Source organism: Diabrotica virgifera, chromosome 10, assembly GCF_917563875.1.
Source record: "Diabrotica virgifera virgifera chromosome 10, PGI_DIABVI_V3a".
Classification (NCBI taxonomy): Eukaryota; Metazoa; Arthropoda; class Insecta; order Coleoptera; family Chrysomelidae; genus Diabrotica; species Diabrotica virgifera.
In genome coordinates, this window is record NC_065452.1 from 142,246,751 (window position 1) to 142,262,479 (window position 15,729).

General features: G+C 31.7%; 1 protein-coding gene across 1 annotated transcript in view; it reads right to left on the reverse strand.

Moving 5' to 3' along the window:
• The window catches only part of LOC114332771 (syndecan), a 113,573-nt gene that overhangs the window by 27,067 nt on the left and 70,777 nt on the right, over nucleotides 1-15,729 (reverse strand). The window contains exon 2 of the mRNA XM_028282547.2: nucleotides 3,140-3,305. Within this exon, the coding sequence (XP_028138348.1) occupies nucleotides 3,140-3,305 (166 nt within the window). The remainder of the gene's footprint in view (nucleotides 1-3,139; nucleotides 3,306-15,729) is intronic.

A 15,729-nucleotide genomic window follows, 5' to 3' on the forward strand; every position in this document is an offset into this window, starting at 1 on the left:
AATCAAAACAAAATATGAAAAACTCTACTACTGGGGTGACGTCTTTGGGGATATTTCATTGCATATATTCTAGCCGCAACAGTTGCATTTCTTATGCATTCAAAGAATGTGGTTGTCATGTCAAATGCTTATTAGTTTGTAAGAATCATCTTGAATTTCACTCTGTATAAGTTTTATATAAAATTTAATAGAAACAAACCGCAACAAACCATCAATGAACAAATTTTTATGTTTTACTGATTTGACACATGATGACTTTTTGAAGTTAATACTTCTAATAGTTCTATTTTTTTCCATAGCACACTACTTGTTTCCACTTTGACTTCCTAACTTAGTTTACCGGTGACAATAACAGTTATGTATTTATCTTAGTTGGGAATAGGATAATTGATATTAAAATATAATGAAATAAAAATTAAAAATTTATGTAGAAAATCTGACGTTTTTACATTTTCTACGATTCATCGAGAGAAAAGCAAATGCGCGGAGGCAACAATTCATAAAAATTTACATATTAACGCTATTTTTTGGTATTATTTTAAGTATTAAAATTAGTGTAATATTTAAATAAAAATAAAATTAAACTCTTTACAACATATTTATTTCGTTAAAATCATAATAATAGAAGTATAACTTCTTACTCGCGTACAAAGTACACACACTCTTTTTTTGTTATATTTTATAGTGTTATTTGTCTTATTGTTGTTTTGATTCATTATATTATATTGTGACATCTGGACAATGTTCCTTTGTTTTTTTCCATAACACACTACGTGCTTCTATATATTTCCACTTATATGACAGCAACAGTTATGTTTAAAATTTACACGTTTCTTAAGATATCTCGAGATAGAAAAAAGGTATCGACATGCGGTTTTCGGTATTCTGTTGCTAATTTGGTCTAATTTTGTAATACAGGAAAAAAAATACATACTTGTATTTAATATTTTCCATAGAAAACTAGATTTCTAAAAAAAAATATAAATAGCGCCTTCTAGGCAGTCACGACTAAGTAAGTAGTTGCTTTTATTTCTTTGTTATATTTTATAGTGTTGTTTGTCTTATTGTTGTTTTAATTAATTATATACGTTTACATCTGGAAAATCTTTCTTTGTTTTTTCCACAGCACACTACTTTTTCTTAACTTCGTTTACCGGTGACATTAACACAGTTGTTTAAATTTACACGTTTCTTAAGATATCTCGAGATAGAAAAAAGGTATCGACATGCGGTTTCGGTATTATGTTGGTAATTTGGTCTAATTTTCTAATACAGGATTAAAAATTCATACTTGTATTTAATATTTTTCAAAGAAAACTAGATTTATGAAAATAATGAAATCACGCCTCCTAGCTTGCATATTACTTATTAGGCTATTTCGAAAATAAGACACTACATTGACGAAAAAGAGCTATTTTCAACAAGACCAAGTTTGTAAAAATCGATTAAGCAGAACCGGACTTACAGCGATTTTTTCATAACAAGGTTCTCACCCCCACCTCTTATTTGCACAGGTAGACTTTAACTTGTGAAAAAAATATGCACAGAATTGAATGAAGAATACGATGGTTGGATTTCCAGTGCCCTTTCATTAGGCAAATTTTGTAAAATATCGATTTTTTAATTTTTGATATTTAATTACGGCCTCTAGCGGTGGCCTTACAATTATGAAAATAATTTCCAGGCTTTTCTCGGGGCAACTTTTGTTATAAAAATTTTTTTCACAAAGCTGTAGTATAAACGGTTCCTGAGATATGGCCGAGAGCCATTCTTATTGGGACACCCGGTACAATAATTTGTTTATGAGGATTTCAAGAAAATCTGGGCTATAAACATTTATACTTTAAATAACAATAATGATGGAGGAACTCAAAAGGAACATTTTGATTACGAATTTCGTCACTTACTTGACTGTGAGCCGATCTTGCGCCTCATAGCGCAAAATTAAAATATCGATATCTTTGCCAAAAATAAACTTACGAACATTTTCATAAGCTCAAATTCTTCCTTTTGAGTTGTTCTATCATTATTGTTAATTAAAGTATAAATGTTTATAGCTCAAATTAGCTTGAAACCCTTATAAACAAATTAATCTACAAATTCTTTAAAGAAAATTATAACTTCAAACGGGTATAACTTTAAAACAAATGAAGGTAAAGTAATTCAACAAACTTTGTTTGGAAGCCTACTAATTAAGATTTAAAATGAGACCTTCTAAGGCTCATTTGCACGTTTTTTTAAGGAACAAATTTTATTTGAAACATTTTTTTATCTCTTTTAGTATATGAGCCAGAGCCTTATAAACAAATAAATTGTTTATAACAATTTTTTGACCACTCGGATCGAAATCCACCCTCGAAATTCGTAATGAGCAGCCAAAAATCGTTAAGAAACCGTTGAGTTTGTCCATCAGAGTTGAAAAGGACACGGTGACCTCTCCGGCGCCTAGACTATGAGGAGCGAAGTATTCAATTAATGCATACTTCCTATCATGACATATGAATCTTAAACCTGGACCCAAACCAAGGCAAATATGAACAAACTAGCCACAAGGGCAATGTTAGCTATACGACTATCAGATAGAAAGAGGAACGACTGGATAAGATCAAAAACAAGCCGAGGATATCACAATAAAAATTGCCAAACTCAAATGAAACTTCGCAGGCCATCATCATCATCCAGCCTTCTGCATCCAAAGTTGAACATAGGCCCCCTAATTTCTTTCAGTTTTGTCGATCTTGGGCTTTCTGCAACCAATTCCCAGCAATTATTTGACGTCGTCTGTCCATCGTGTAGGTGGTCTACCTCCACTTCTTCTGTCTGCTCTTGGTCTCCACGCTGTAATTTTTTGGTCCACCTCCGGTCCTTCATTCTGGCTACATGGCCCGCCCAATTCCACTTCAGCCAGCCAGCCAGCAATAGTGCTAGACAAAAAGGCTGGAACGCCACAATACAACATTGGAGAGCTTACAAGGTAGACGACCAAGAGGTGGGTTGGTGATATTAAAAGAGTAGCCGGAACAAACTGGAAATATGTTGCTCAGGATAGAGACCGATGGAAGGAGTTGGGAGAGGCCTATGTCCAAAAATGGACGATAGAAGGCTAAAAAGAAAGAGAATATAATAAACTATATCAAACCTATTATTCTATCCTGCTTGTCGTTATCATGATCATCTTCGTCATCTGGTCCAAAACCAGAACCACTTGATTCCAGGTCGTGCGTCACCTCTCCATTATATCCACTGCCTTCAATTGCAGAGTCTTCGTCTTTAAAAGTGATATCACTGCTACTTCGTTGGTTATTCTAAAAAAGAAATATATATTAAAAAAATATGTTTCAGTCGTTCAGGTCTCGAATATTATGTATAATAAAATTTTTGTAACTAGATAAATTTAGGGTACCCCCCGTTAAGATAGACAAAATAACCTCACTCCCAGAGATCAATTTTCAGTTTTTAATTTCTATGTGATCCTCCTTCTCCTCCCACTAAAAAGTCATTATTTCGTTTTTATTTTTTTAGGAGGGATACAATAAATTTAAAAATTTCAAAAAATTTACATGCAGTTGAGGCGTTTACAAAACATGTTAATTTTTTTATAGATCCGTAAGTTGAGTGTACATAACCTCAAAATACATTTTTTTTTCGGAAAATTCTTAGGATAGCTTTTTTGGAGATTGGCGCAGGTCTAATTTTTTTTATTTTGTGTATTTTTTCAAAAACTATATTTCTTTTTTTTAAGGTGCGAGGTGCAACAGCTTTAACCCTCGTAAGGCGGTGCTTAGATTCTTACGTAAACAACGGTGCGGGGTGCATTTGCACCCCATCCGTATATCCATTTTTTTTATATGTGAAAGTCGCGGAAATTGATTTGAAGATAATTAGGACTTGTTTATTATACTATGAAACATAATTTTACAAACAAAGTACTCATTTCTTCTTAAAAAAAAATTATTATCGTTGCAAGACAAACACATGAAATTTTTCACAGAGTGAGCAACACAAAGTCTTTACACACAATACAGTCATGCCAGGACTTTCGGTCTTTTTTCTCTGACATAAGTAACACCGACCTTGTCCCGTAGCTCTGTTAGCTCCAGGTGGAACATCAGAAACGTCCAATTCAGGATATGAAATTTTCATCATTTGCACCCTACAGTCATTTTTCCAAAAAAAGCACGTAAACACAGAGTTTTAAATGCTGTAATGGGTGGAATGCATTTAAGATCGAATTTAATGCGAATAAAAAATGGACAAAAATCAAAAAAATTTATTAAAAAAGATAGGTGAGAAAAACGAGGTCTGGGTTGCATCTGCACCCCGCACCTAGGGCTTACAATACCGGAATTCCGGGATCCCGAATACCAGGATTTTTGTCCGGTATTTATAATAAAAATACCGGTATTTCGGTATTAGCTTAATTTATAAAAAGTGAATTGATGCACAATAAACTTTCTTCTAAGATATTTTTTGCTATTACAAGAAATTATTTTTGAAGATAAAAAACCAATATTGTAAAAAATATTTATTAAACACGTTTATTACACATACCAAGTCCAGTATAGCGCTTTCTAAAAGCGTGAATGTCGTTAATTCAAGGCGAGGGGTTATATCAGCTTCTACAACCAAATTATTAAATCTCGTCTATACAAATACATAAAATGAGTTATATAAAATTTCTTAAATATTTAAAATTAGACTACTTTATTTTATAAATAAGCCGTAAGATTTATTTATCAGAATTGTTTTTACATTTTCAGATATATTTTTCATTTTTTTGTGTATTGTGGTGTATAAATTAGGCTCACTTATTTTCTGAATTATTATTCATAATTGAAAATATATGTATAGCGGTCTAAAACAAAGGAATCCATATAAAATATTTGTCAAAGTAAGTTAATCTTTGTATTAATATATTTTAAAGTTAAATTAATTTACAAATAGCAAATTTCATAAGTAAAAGTACTATCTAGAGAGCGGAATATATGCAACACAACATTACCAAAATATGCGCATATATATGCATTACTTTTACTACAAATATGCAGGTATTTTTTCTAAATTTGTCTAAATATGCAAATGCATATTAAAAATACTCAAAAATAAAACAATATATTAAGTCGTAAGATCTTCAGAAAAGTTGCCTTCAAAAATACGTACAACTTTCCTCAAACAATCGAAGCCCTCATTTTTTTCTAAAACATTTTTTAATTTTTGCTGCATTTGCTACAAGCTGCTGCATTTTCGTTTTGCAAAGAAATTGAGAATGTTTATACATTTTTAATTCATTTACTCTTTACCATGCTGAGTAGATGAGTTGTGAATTATTTAAAATTCTCTCATCTTAATTTTCTCGGCACCTGTATGACTTATAAATTGTAAAAGTCTCAGGAGGTGTAACCAAAGAAAGTATTCCACCTGTTGTCAATCTGGTGGTACGGAGGCGATATTTATTGTCGTTTTCTGCGCTGCTTCGATTGATAACTTAGTTTGTTTTCCGGTAGATGGCCCTAGTTCATCCGTGACATTTCTTTCTTTGCAATTCGGGAAGGCCCTAAGCTATGGTAAATGGTTAAAGCGGAGAGAAGAGGATATGGGTTTACTGATGAGGGGAAAAAGATCTCCGAAACCGGTATAGACTCTTCCTGCACTCTCCGCTTTAACCAGAGTATTATGCAGCTGCTGCATTTTCGTTTTGCAAAGAAATTGAGAATGTTTATACATTTTTTAATTTATTTCTAATTGTAATCCCTGTATTTCCTGGAATTTTTTGACAATGAGCAGAAAAAGTGTTAACAAGATTAACGGAATCACTTAATTGTAAATTCCTTTGTTCTAATGACTTTATTAGATCTCGTAAAAAACTAAAATTAACTTTTATGAACATAAGTTCCTTAGCAATTTGTACGTTACTTAAAGAACAAAGTACGTTACTTAAGCTGAAGAACAAAAGCGGAATTGTCTACAATTTGATGGATTTTTGTATTTTGATGCTTCTCTCTATGTCCGTCTTTATAGAAGTAAAAGCGAATTTGTCGAATAAAAACACTCTTTACAGAAAAAATTCATTTGTGGGACATGATGCTTTTGTTTGTCAGTTCCTCATTTAAAAAATGAAATGTGAAAATGAATGTAACTTACGATTCTGGAACAGGCCTTGCAAAATGCTTTGTCTCCACTTAGCTTTAACTCGGGAAAACACTTTATCCAAGCACTTTTTTGAATGGTAGACATATTTAAATTTAATATATACCAATCACTTCAAAAACACTAAATACGATACAACGTTTACTTTAAACAAATGTTGGCCGGAAACTGACAAAATAATTGTTAGACCCTTAAAAGCAGGTAGGTACCTACGACTTACTACGCTAATAAAATAATATTTTTCTGGGAACACCCATAATTGTTAAATTCAGGTAGTAATGGGAAAGTCCAGATGAGCGATAGATAGATAAATAACGAGCTCGTTCATATCGAAGTTATAAAATTCCAACTAAGAGAGGAAAATTTTAAACTTTTATATAATTTATTTTTAAAATATGCAAAATAAATCGTGTTTAGCTTAAATATGCAATGTTGTGTTTGTTGTCTGAAAATATGCAATATATGCATCTATATGCACTTTGCATATATTCCGCTCTCTAGTACTATCCTATTACAGTAGAACCCGCCTAATAGAATAACGCTTAAAGGAATATCCCAGTTAAATGACTATGAATTTGAGGACCCGAAACGTTTTTAGTAGCCACCAATGATCGGTTATTAGAATACCCCGGTTAAAGGAATATTTTTGCTTGGCACGGAAGCTATTCCAATAAGCGGGTTCGACTGTATATGCAAAATTTATCCTAGAATCAAATATATAGTTTTTCTATTTGCACATTTTTTGTATCTATCTATTCCTACTCTCTATGTAATGTTATAAACAACATCTACTTATTTCAAAACAAACTTTAATAGGTTTCATATATTATTAATTTAATAACAAGTCGATATAACAACTGAGGATAGTACAAATATAACGTGTATATTTTTTATTCATAATACCGGTTTTAATACCGGGATCCCGGTATTTGAAATTTTAAATACCAAATACCGGTATTGAGATTTTGGTTCGGTATTGTAAGCCCTACCGCACCGCCTTACGAGGGTTAAAAACCCGTTAAACTGGTTTTTAGGGGTTTTTGGGGATTTTCCCCATTTTTTAAAATAGATAAAATCAAGATTTTTTACAGGTTATATAATTTGAAGTAACTGAGTCCTTTAGGACATTCAAAAATGGAGAAACACGTTGAAACGAAAATTCGAAAGGTTATTCAATTCTCTATTCAGTAATATGAGCTTTGACTTTTATTTACGACGATTATTTATAAAGGGTGTCCAAAATAATTTGTTTTGACTTAAATTATTTGACGCAAAAAGAAGAATGTATGTAATTTATTTAATTCAAAATACATTTTACTGCTGTCAGAAAACAGAAAAAATGTTTAATGTTGCAAATAAACATTGCTTTTCGCTTAAATATATACATAAAACTATAAAACTAATTAGCATTTCAGCATTTGCTAATGCATGTCAAACCCCGATCATGACTAACAAAACACAACAAAAATATAAATAGGATACAAAGTTTGCGATGAACGTATTTTTATAATATCTACACAACTATTTAAGGAAGCGCTAAGGAAGCACTTAGCATAATGATAAATGTACAATAAATACAAGAATGTATTATCTTGGATACTTGACTAAAAAAGCTAGGTCAAAATTAAGTGAAAAAAAGGGCTATGAGATACCATATATAAATTGACAGCAATAATTATAAACAACCGATTGACAGTCTGGAAACAATATTAAGGAAAGAAGTTAATGGAACCAAGCCAACGACAATCCCATATGCTGAGCCACATGTTCCGGAGATCCCTATGACATTGCCAGGAAAGCGCTGGATTGGTAACCTAAAGGCAGACCTACAAAACTTGGAAATGTATTTAATACCACAATGAAAAACAATCAGGTGTTAGGAAAATTTGAGGAAAACTGTGAAAGAGGTTCTGGCAGACGAAGATGAATTGAAGAACTTGTACGAAAGGCAAATGACATTATACAGGGTATTTCATTAATAATTGTCCATATAGTAACTGAAGAAACCTTAGCACAAAATACGAAGATTTAATCTAAAACACTTGAATAAAATGTTTTCTTACCGAGTTATATCTAAAAATTTAAAAACTATTTTTGTTGTCAATTACAAATTTAAACGATATTTAAAGTTTTATTTGTTTTTTCAGTCTCCCCAGCCCCTTTGAAATGTCCCGCTTCGTGAGTCCGTGCGTGTAATTTTCGCTTATGTTTGGTGCGGTGCGTTACTTTGTTATTATTGTTGTTTGTAAATTAAAGATTTTTAAAATAGATAAACCAGGATCATTTGGAATAAAATCAAGATGTGCTGTGGACCGCCCCATTTTTGGGCAACCACCAAATATACCTGAAAATGTTTTACCGAAGTACAAACAAGCGATGAAGTTTTGTGGTTGCAAGAGGATAAAAAACTCAGCAAGAGCCAGAATTTTCTGGTATTGCCGAACACGTTGCAATTAAAATGGAGGAAATATGGAAAAAGGCCTTAATTCCAATAATTTAACATACAAGCTTATTCAGCTTTTAAAAGCCTCTCATGACAAATATAAATATGAAACTTATGAAACCATTTAAGAACAAGCAAAACAGTGAATTTTACAAAAATAAAATTCAATGCTTTAAGAACAAAAGTAAAACTACACGTTTCGATCTTGCAGCATGCAAATGTGACACTCTGATTAATTGTCTTTGTAGTAAATCTCAAAAAGTGCCTCTGGATGAGCGCGAATTTCTATTAAATCAAAGAGGTCCCAGAAAAATGGTGATAAGCTCGATTGATAGGGAAAACAAAAACAAATATAATCAGAGAGAACAACGGTAAAAGAAGAAAGTTACCGACGCAACGACAAAACTTTAGCTCAAGTAAAAAACAGTACCAAGTACAAGTACAAGTTTTATGGTCAATCGATCGTGGAAGAACACATAACATTTGTGCATGAGCCATGGTGTAAATATTTCGGATATGGGTATCCGCTGTCTGGTATATCAGAAAGTATCAAATCCAGCTATTGCATGTGACGAAACAGTCGTAAATACTGGCGTTAAGGGTGATGTAATAAGGCTGTTAGGAGAACATCTTTAAAAACCGCTTCAGTGGTTTGTATGTCTGCGACATTCAAATGATCTACCCCTTGGACATCAACAGAAGTTTGCCAGTGACCAAATCAAAAAACGTGAGGGTCTTCAAACTTTCTCCGATAAAAATTTTGATTCAAACGACTACTATTCAAACAATAGAACGATGTGTCAAGCTTGTGACACAATCTTCCCTATCAGTTTGTGGAGCGTATTCGAGGGATGGATTTATAAAAATGCAAATTGATTCCAGAAAAACTATGCCTCACTTTAATGCTAAATCGGAAAACATCTTCGAATATAATGCTTTTACCATATTTTTTCGTAATATTTATACATATACCTAATTTTGTACTTTGCTTTATATTTATTTTAGTATTAAAAAACTTGGGTGACGTCAGGGAGACGGATAAGTTAGGCTGTTTTGTTATAAAAAGAATGTTTTAGTATACTTTTCTTAAGTAAAATTTTTAATTGCCTTGTGAAACCAGAAAATATTTTCCAATTTAAACCGAATTTATTTATTCAAGTTCTATAAGGTATTACATTTCCCTTACAAAAGAAATTCGCATATTAATGTTTTTTTTTCTAATTTTTAGTTGCCGTGGGGAGCAGAAAATATTTTTTTATTTCAACGCAATTTTACTAAAATACTAAATAGTGTGTTAGGCAACTTTTGTGAGCTATTACATTTTCATTTCGAAATCAATTTTTTTTCGTCTGTTAACATTTTTTTTTAATTTTTAACTGTCTTGGGGGGGGGGGGCAGAACATATTTTCCAATTTCGAAAAAATTTTACCAAAATACTTGACAGTTGACTGGGCAACTTTTGTGAGGTATTATTTTTCCATCGCAAAAAAAATTTTTTTCGTCTGTTAACATTTTTTCAAAATTTTTAACTATCTTGGGGGGCAGAAGATATTTTCCAATTTCGAAAAAATTTTACCAAAATATTTAACAGTTGATTGGGCAACTTTTGTAAGGTATTACTTTTCCACCGCAAAAAAAAATTTTTTCGTCTGTTAACATTTTTTCAAAATATTTAACTGTCTTGGGGGGCAGAAGATATTTTCCAATTTCGAAAAAATTTTACCAAAATACTTAACAGTTGATTGGTCAACTTTTGTGAGGTATTACTTTTCCATGGCAAAAAAAATTTTTTTTCGCCTTTTTCGATGCACCCTACTAAATTAAGATAAACAAACGTTTCTAGCTACTACCAGAGGCGTACGACAGGGGATAGCGGCTGGTTGACCCTTCCCAAATTCTACTCCACTGACGAAATTGCTATTTTACTGTAATTTTTTGATTTTCCAATACTTTTTATGTAAATATTCGTAACGATATAAAATGATTAGTTTTCGAGATATTTAAAATTAAAAATGAAGCGACACAATACATTAATCAAAATAACCGTGTCGTTTCATTTATAACTTCAAATATCTCGAAAATTAATGACTTTATCGTTACGAATGAAGGGTATATTATTTACATGGAAAGTATTGGAGAATCCAAAAATTGCACTAAAATAGCAGTTCCGCCAATGGCGTAGAATTTGGGAAGGGTCAACCATTCACTTTCCCCCGTCGTACGCCTCTGGTAATAGCCAGAAACGTTTGTTTAACATAATTTAGTAGTTTGTATTGTACAGCACCTATACTTTCTGCCAAGTATGAAAAGGATACGTCGAATAGTTTTAAAATTTTGAGCAAAAATAGTTTTTTAAATTTTTAGATAAAACACCCTGTAACTCAGTAAGGAACCATATTTTATTTAGGTGTTTTATGTTAAATCTTAGTATTTTGTGCTAAGATTTCTTCAGTTACTATATGGACAATTATTAATGAAACACCCTGTATACTATATAGAAATTAGAAGGATCTATTCTAATTTTTACAAATTATTTTTTGTTAATCGAATGACCAGCATCTCATTTATTGTTTACCGAAAAAAGTTCCTCATACAGTCGGGTCATTTCTTGACCTTATTCACGATATTTGGTTAATAAAAAATACTATCATTTTCATCCCATACTTTTTTTATTCTTAATCGGTCATTTCTTTAAATACTTTATTTCACTTTTTTACATATTTTATATTTCGTACATATTGTTTTGTTTTTGTTGGTCATTGCTATTTATTATTAGCAATATTTTACATTATTTTGAGGCTACAGGATAAACCTGGTACTTAACGCATGTTGGTGATCTTGTGGTGTTAGTAGGAAATACTAAAAAGAATTAAGAAAAAAACTGGAACAGTGGAAGTAACCTCTTAAGGAAAAAGGTTTAAAACTTAGTATGACACAATAATTTCTCTACACCTTTTGTGCTATCCCTAAAAGTACAAACGCTGAAGACTGCAGTGAATACAGAACAATATCATAAATAAGTAATGTTCTTAAATTATTCTTGAATATAATACATGGGTCTTATAAATAATAAATTGGAAGAAGGAATATATGATAGCCATAGGCGCCCATATCCATGGGCAAGGGGGGGGGGCGTGGCAACAAAGGAAACAAACATACATTTGGGAGACGTACCGATAGAAAGCGTTAAAAAATACAAATACCTGGGAACTTGGATTTCAAAATGTAATGATCAAAAACCAGAAATAAGGGGCAGCATAGAAATAGCGAGAAATGCGTTTGTAAAAATGAAAACAATTCTCTGTAATAAAGATCTTAGATTAGAACTGAGAGTAAGAGCTCTGAGATTTTACGTGTTCTCGATACTACAATATGGACTTAAAAGTGGGACACTAAAGCACGACACATAAATAAGCTACAGTCATTTGAAATGTGGAGTTAGAGAAGATACGTAGATTAGCAGGATACATAAGAAAACGAACACGGAAATATTGCGAGAAATGGGCAAATAACATGAAATAATAAATACCATAAAAATAAGAAAGTTACAAAAATACCAGGTTTTTGTAAAAGGTATATTTTAAAATACCCTAAATAAGGGTCACAATACAAAACGTAAGAAATATATAAACATAAGAAATCCATCATTAGTGTTTAAAAGCCAAAAATTGCATGCCTAAGTCACCAAAATGTATTGGGTAAAAACCCTTTAAATGTAAACGATTTAGTTGTTTTACATAATAATATTTATATAAAATTCATGTGATGTCAAAGATATGCCTGGATGTTAGCCAGGGCAACACAGGACTCTTCCCACGTGGTTGGAATTTTTTTTGGAGAAAACCTCACATATTGGGTTTCAATGGCCAACTCAATTGCCAGTTGGCCATTGAAATCCAATATGTGAGGTTTTCTCAAAAAAATTCCAACCACGTGGGAAGAGTCCTGTGTTGCCCTGGGTAACATCCAGGCATATCTTTGACATCACATGAATTTTATATAAATATCGTCGGTGTACTGCGAAAACCAGGTAAATGACAAATTTTAAAATATTGAGTTAAGTATACCAAAATTCTCAGCTATTTACGCTTTATATATAGGTAAAACCCAGTAAATGATACGACTTACCAATCAGCAGATAATTTGTGTGATAAACAAATAAGTTACACATAACCAACTTTGAATTTGCAAGTAAAACAATCTATCGCTACTTACTTTCACAAAATTAAAGGTCTGTTGCATGTAAAATCAAGTAAGCGCACATATATTATTTTGCCGGACAACAATATATTTCCACTGCTGTATACCATATTTTCAGTAAAAAGGTGATAAATGTCTTTAATACATTTTACATGTATATTTTATTAAAATTTATCATTCATATCGACTAGTAAAATCGATAGTATCGACTATGTTTCTTTTACAGGTATGTGAGAAATTTTGTTGTAAGACACTTTGTATATCAGCGTCGTTAATGCAAGATGTTGTAAGAAAAATTGATATTCTATGTTGTTATGCAGATACGGGCAAATCAATACGAGTCAATCATATACTGCCAAAAAAAAAACAAGCAATGAATACCGAAAAATTTTGAAGGCTCATATTGAGTCTTTTCCAACCATGGTCCCACATTATATTCGCCAAAGTTCGAAGGGTAGATATTTGGACAAAAATTTGAGTATATGGAAAATGTATCAACTTTATATAAATGATTGTCAGCTGAAGAAACCGGAAGGTATTAGCGAAATTACATATCGAAGAATATTTTCTAACGACTATAATTTAAGCTTTTCTGTCCTAAATAAGATCAATGTTTAGTTTGTAATAAATAATATTTATTAGCCCTATCATTATGACATGGCTAATCCAACTAAGAAACCGGATTTAGAAAACAGTTACAGACAACATCAGAAAAAAAAAGAAGTATGAAATCTCGAAAAACGAAATGATAAGAAAAGCTCTATTCAACAACGGAATGTTGTTTCAATCACTTTAGATCTACAGGCTATACTACAGATTCCAGATTAACTGGACAATTCATATATTCTTCCCAAAAATTATGGGTATACAATTTGTATGTAAATGAAGCCGCATTACCAAATGTAGCTTACCGTTTTGCCTGAAACCGAGTTCTGAAATAGAAAGCATTATACTCACTATTTATCAAAATGTGTCCCAGAATATGTAAGCAAGTGAAATAAGTGTATTTTCTTATACCTGCGGAGGACAATATCGTAACATAGAGTCGGTCATTTTTAGAGTCGGGACATTCTTGTATGGAAGTTGACTTGACTCTATACATAGCAGCATCTAAACCGCTAGAAATCAGGTCTCTCTATGGTATGCCAGATTACTTGTCTGCTTTTTCAAAATGCAAGGAAAACTAAAAATGTCATAAAAAAGTATGTATAGAACCATACAAGTGTAAAGATTTTAAATAGGTACTACGACTTTTATGATTTAAAAAATTGTCACACACTCTAATTAAAAACCGAACAAAAGACCAAAACGGCGAAAAAATAATGTGTTTGAAGATAAAAAGTTGAGATTCGTGAAAGAAGAGACAAACAGAATCCATTTCAATTGCGACGCGTCACCAAGCTTCATTTCCTTATTGATACTGCACGGCAGTCAACAAGAAAAAAGCAAGCTGAGTTATATTATCAACTAACATAAGCATGCTTATATTAGTCGATAAAATCTTAAGAAACTTTATAATAGAACTTCGTCAACTAGCATAGCAAAAAACAGAGATTTGTTACAGCTATTTGATAGGATAGAGATACCGAAGGAATATAACAGGTGGTATCGTATTTTCGATACCAATGGCATGTTGTCAGATGCAATCTGACGAGTAATACGCATAGTAATATTATTTTCTTGTATCCTTAACACGTTCAAGATCAATTTGTTTTTTCTATAAAACTGCCTATCATTTATGTTAATATCCATATAACTACAAACAGCTCTAAATAAAATGTTCAGGAAAAACCAGTTAAATGTTTTAATTATCGACTAATCCCTTAAAAACATTGCTATTAACTAGTTAAAGCCTCATATTCCGATCAAAAAACTACAAAATATTATATTTGGTTTATTATATTTGTTATAAATGTGTTATTTTAAGGGTTAACTGATTAATTTAGATTTACAGGTAAAACCAGGTAAGTGACCGCATCTCCATCTTAAATTTAGGTTTAATCAGCTAGGTGTCTTAACTTTTTCAAACTAATGATAGAATATCATTTCTGATATATGCATCTTTCACTAGAATACCGAATATTAAAATTAAACACAAGTTATCCTCTTAATTCACAATAAAACACTAAACTTTAAAAACGTTTTTTCTCGGTTTCGGTATTTCGGTATTTACCTGGTTTTCGCAGTATACCGACGATATGTAAAACAACTAAATCGTTTACATTTAAGGGTTTTTACCCAATCCATTTTGGTGCCTCAGGCATGCAATTTTTGGCTTTTAAACACTGATGATGGGTTTCTTAATCCGAAAACGTTTTGTTTTAATGTGACCCTTATTTAGGGTATTTTAAAACATACCTTCTACAACGAATCTAGTATTTTTGTGATTTATGGTATACAGCCAGCTACAGGAAGTTTATTTTCCTCGTGGATTTTTTAAGAAAGTTACAATACCTGGGACACGTAATGAAGGACAGCGATATGAGATGCTCAGACTGACACTACAGGGAAAAATAAGAGGAGGAAGGAGTAACAACACTTGTAAATTGGCAGTTAAGAATAAAAATCTTGCTTATAAAAGATTTTTGTTTGCAAACGATTGCGTAGATTGGAATAACTATAAAATTGAAAGAAATAACTGTGTTAGAATTTTAAAACAAGTTAAAATTAGATTTTATGAGTCAAATATTGATAGGAATAAGGGTAACTCTAAACAAATGTGGAAACATCTCAAACAGTTAGTAGGAACTAATAAAACTAAATCACAATTTCAAAGTCTTGAACATGAAGGTGTAACATATAGTGTAAATTTGGCAAACATATTAAATCAATATTATGTTGATAGTATTAAAGATATTATTGTAAGTTTTGACCAAAATAGTGATATTAATTTAAATTTGCAGACAGTTGTTTTATCTGATGTAAATTTTGAAACTTTT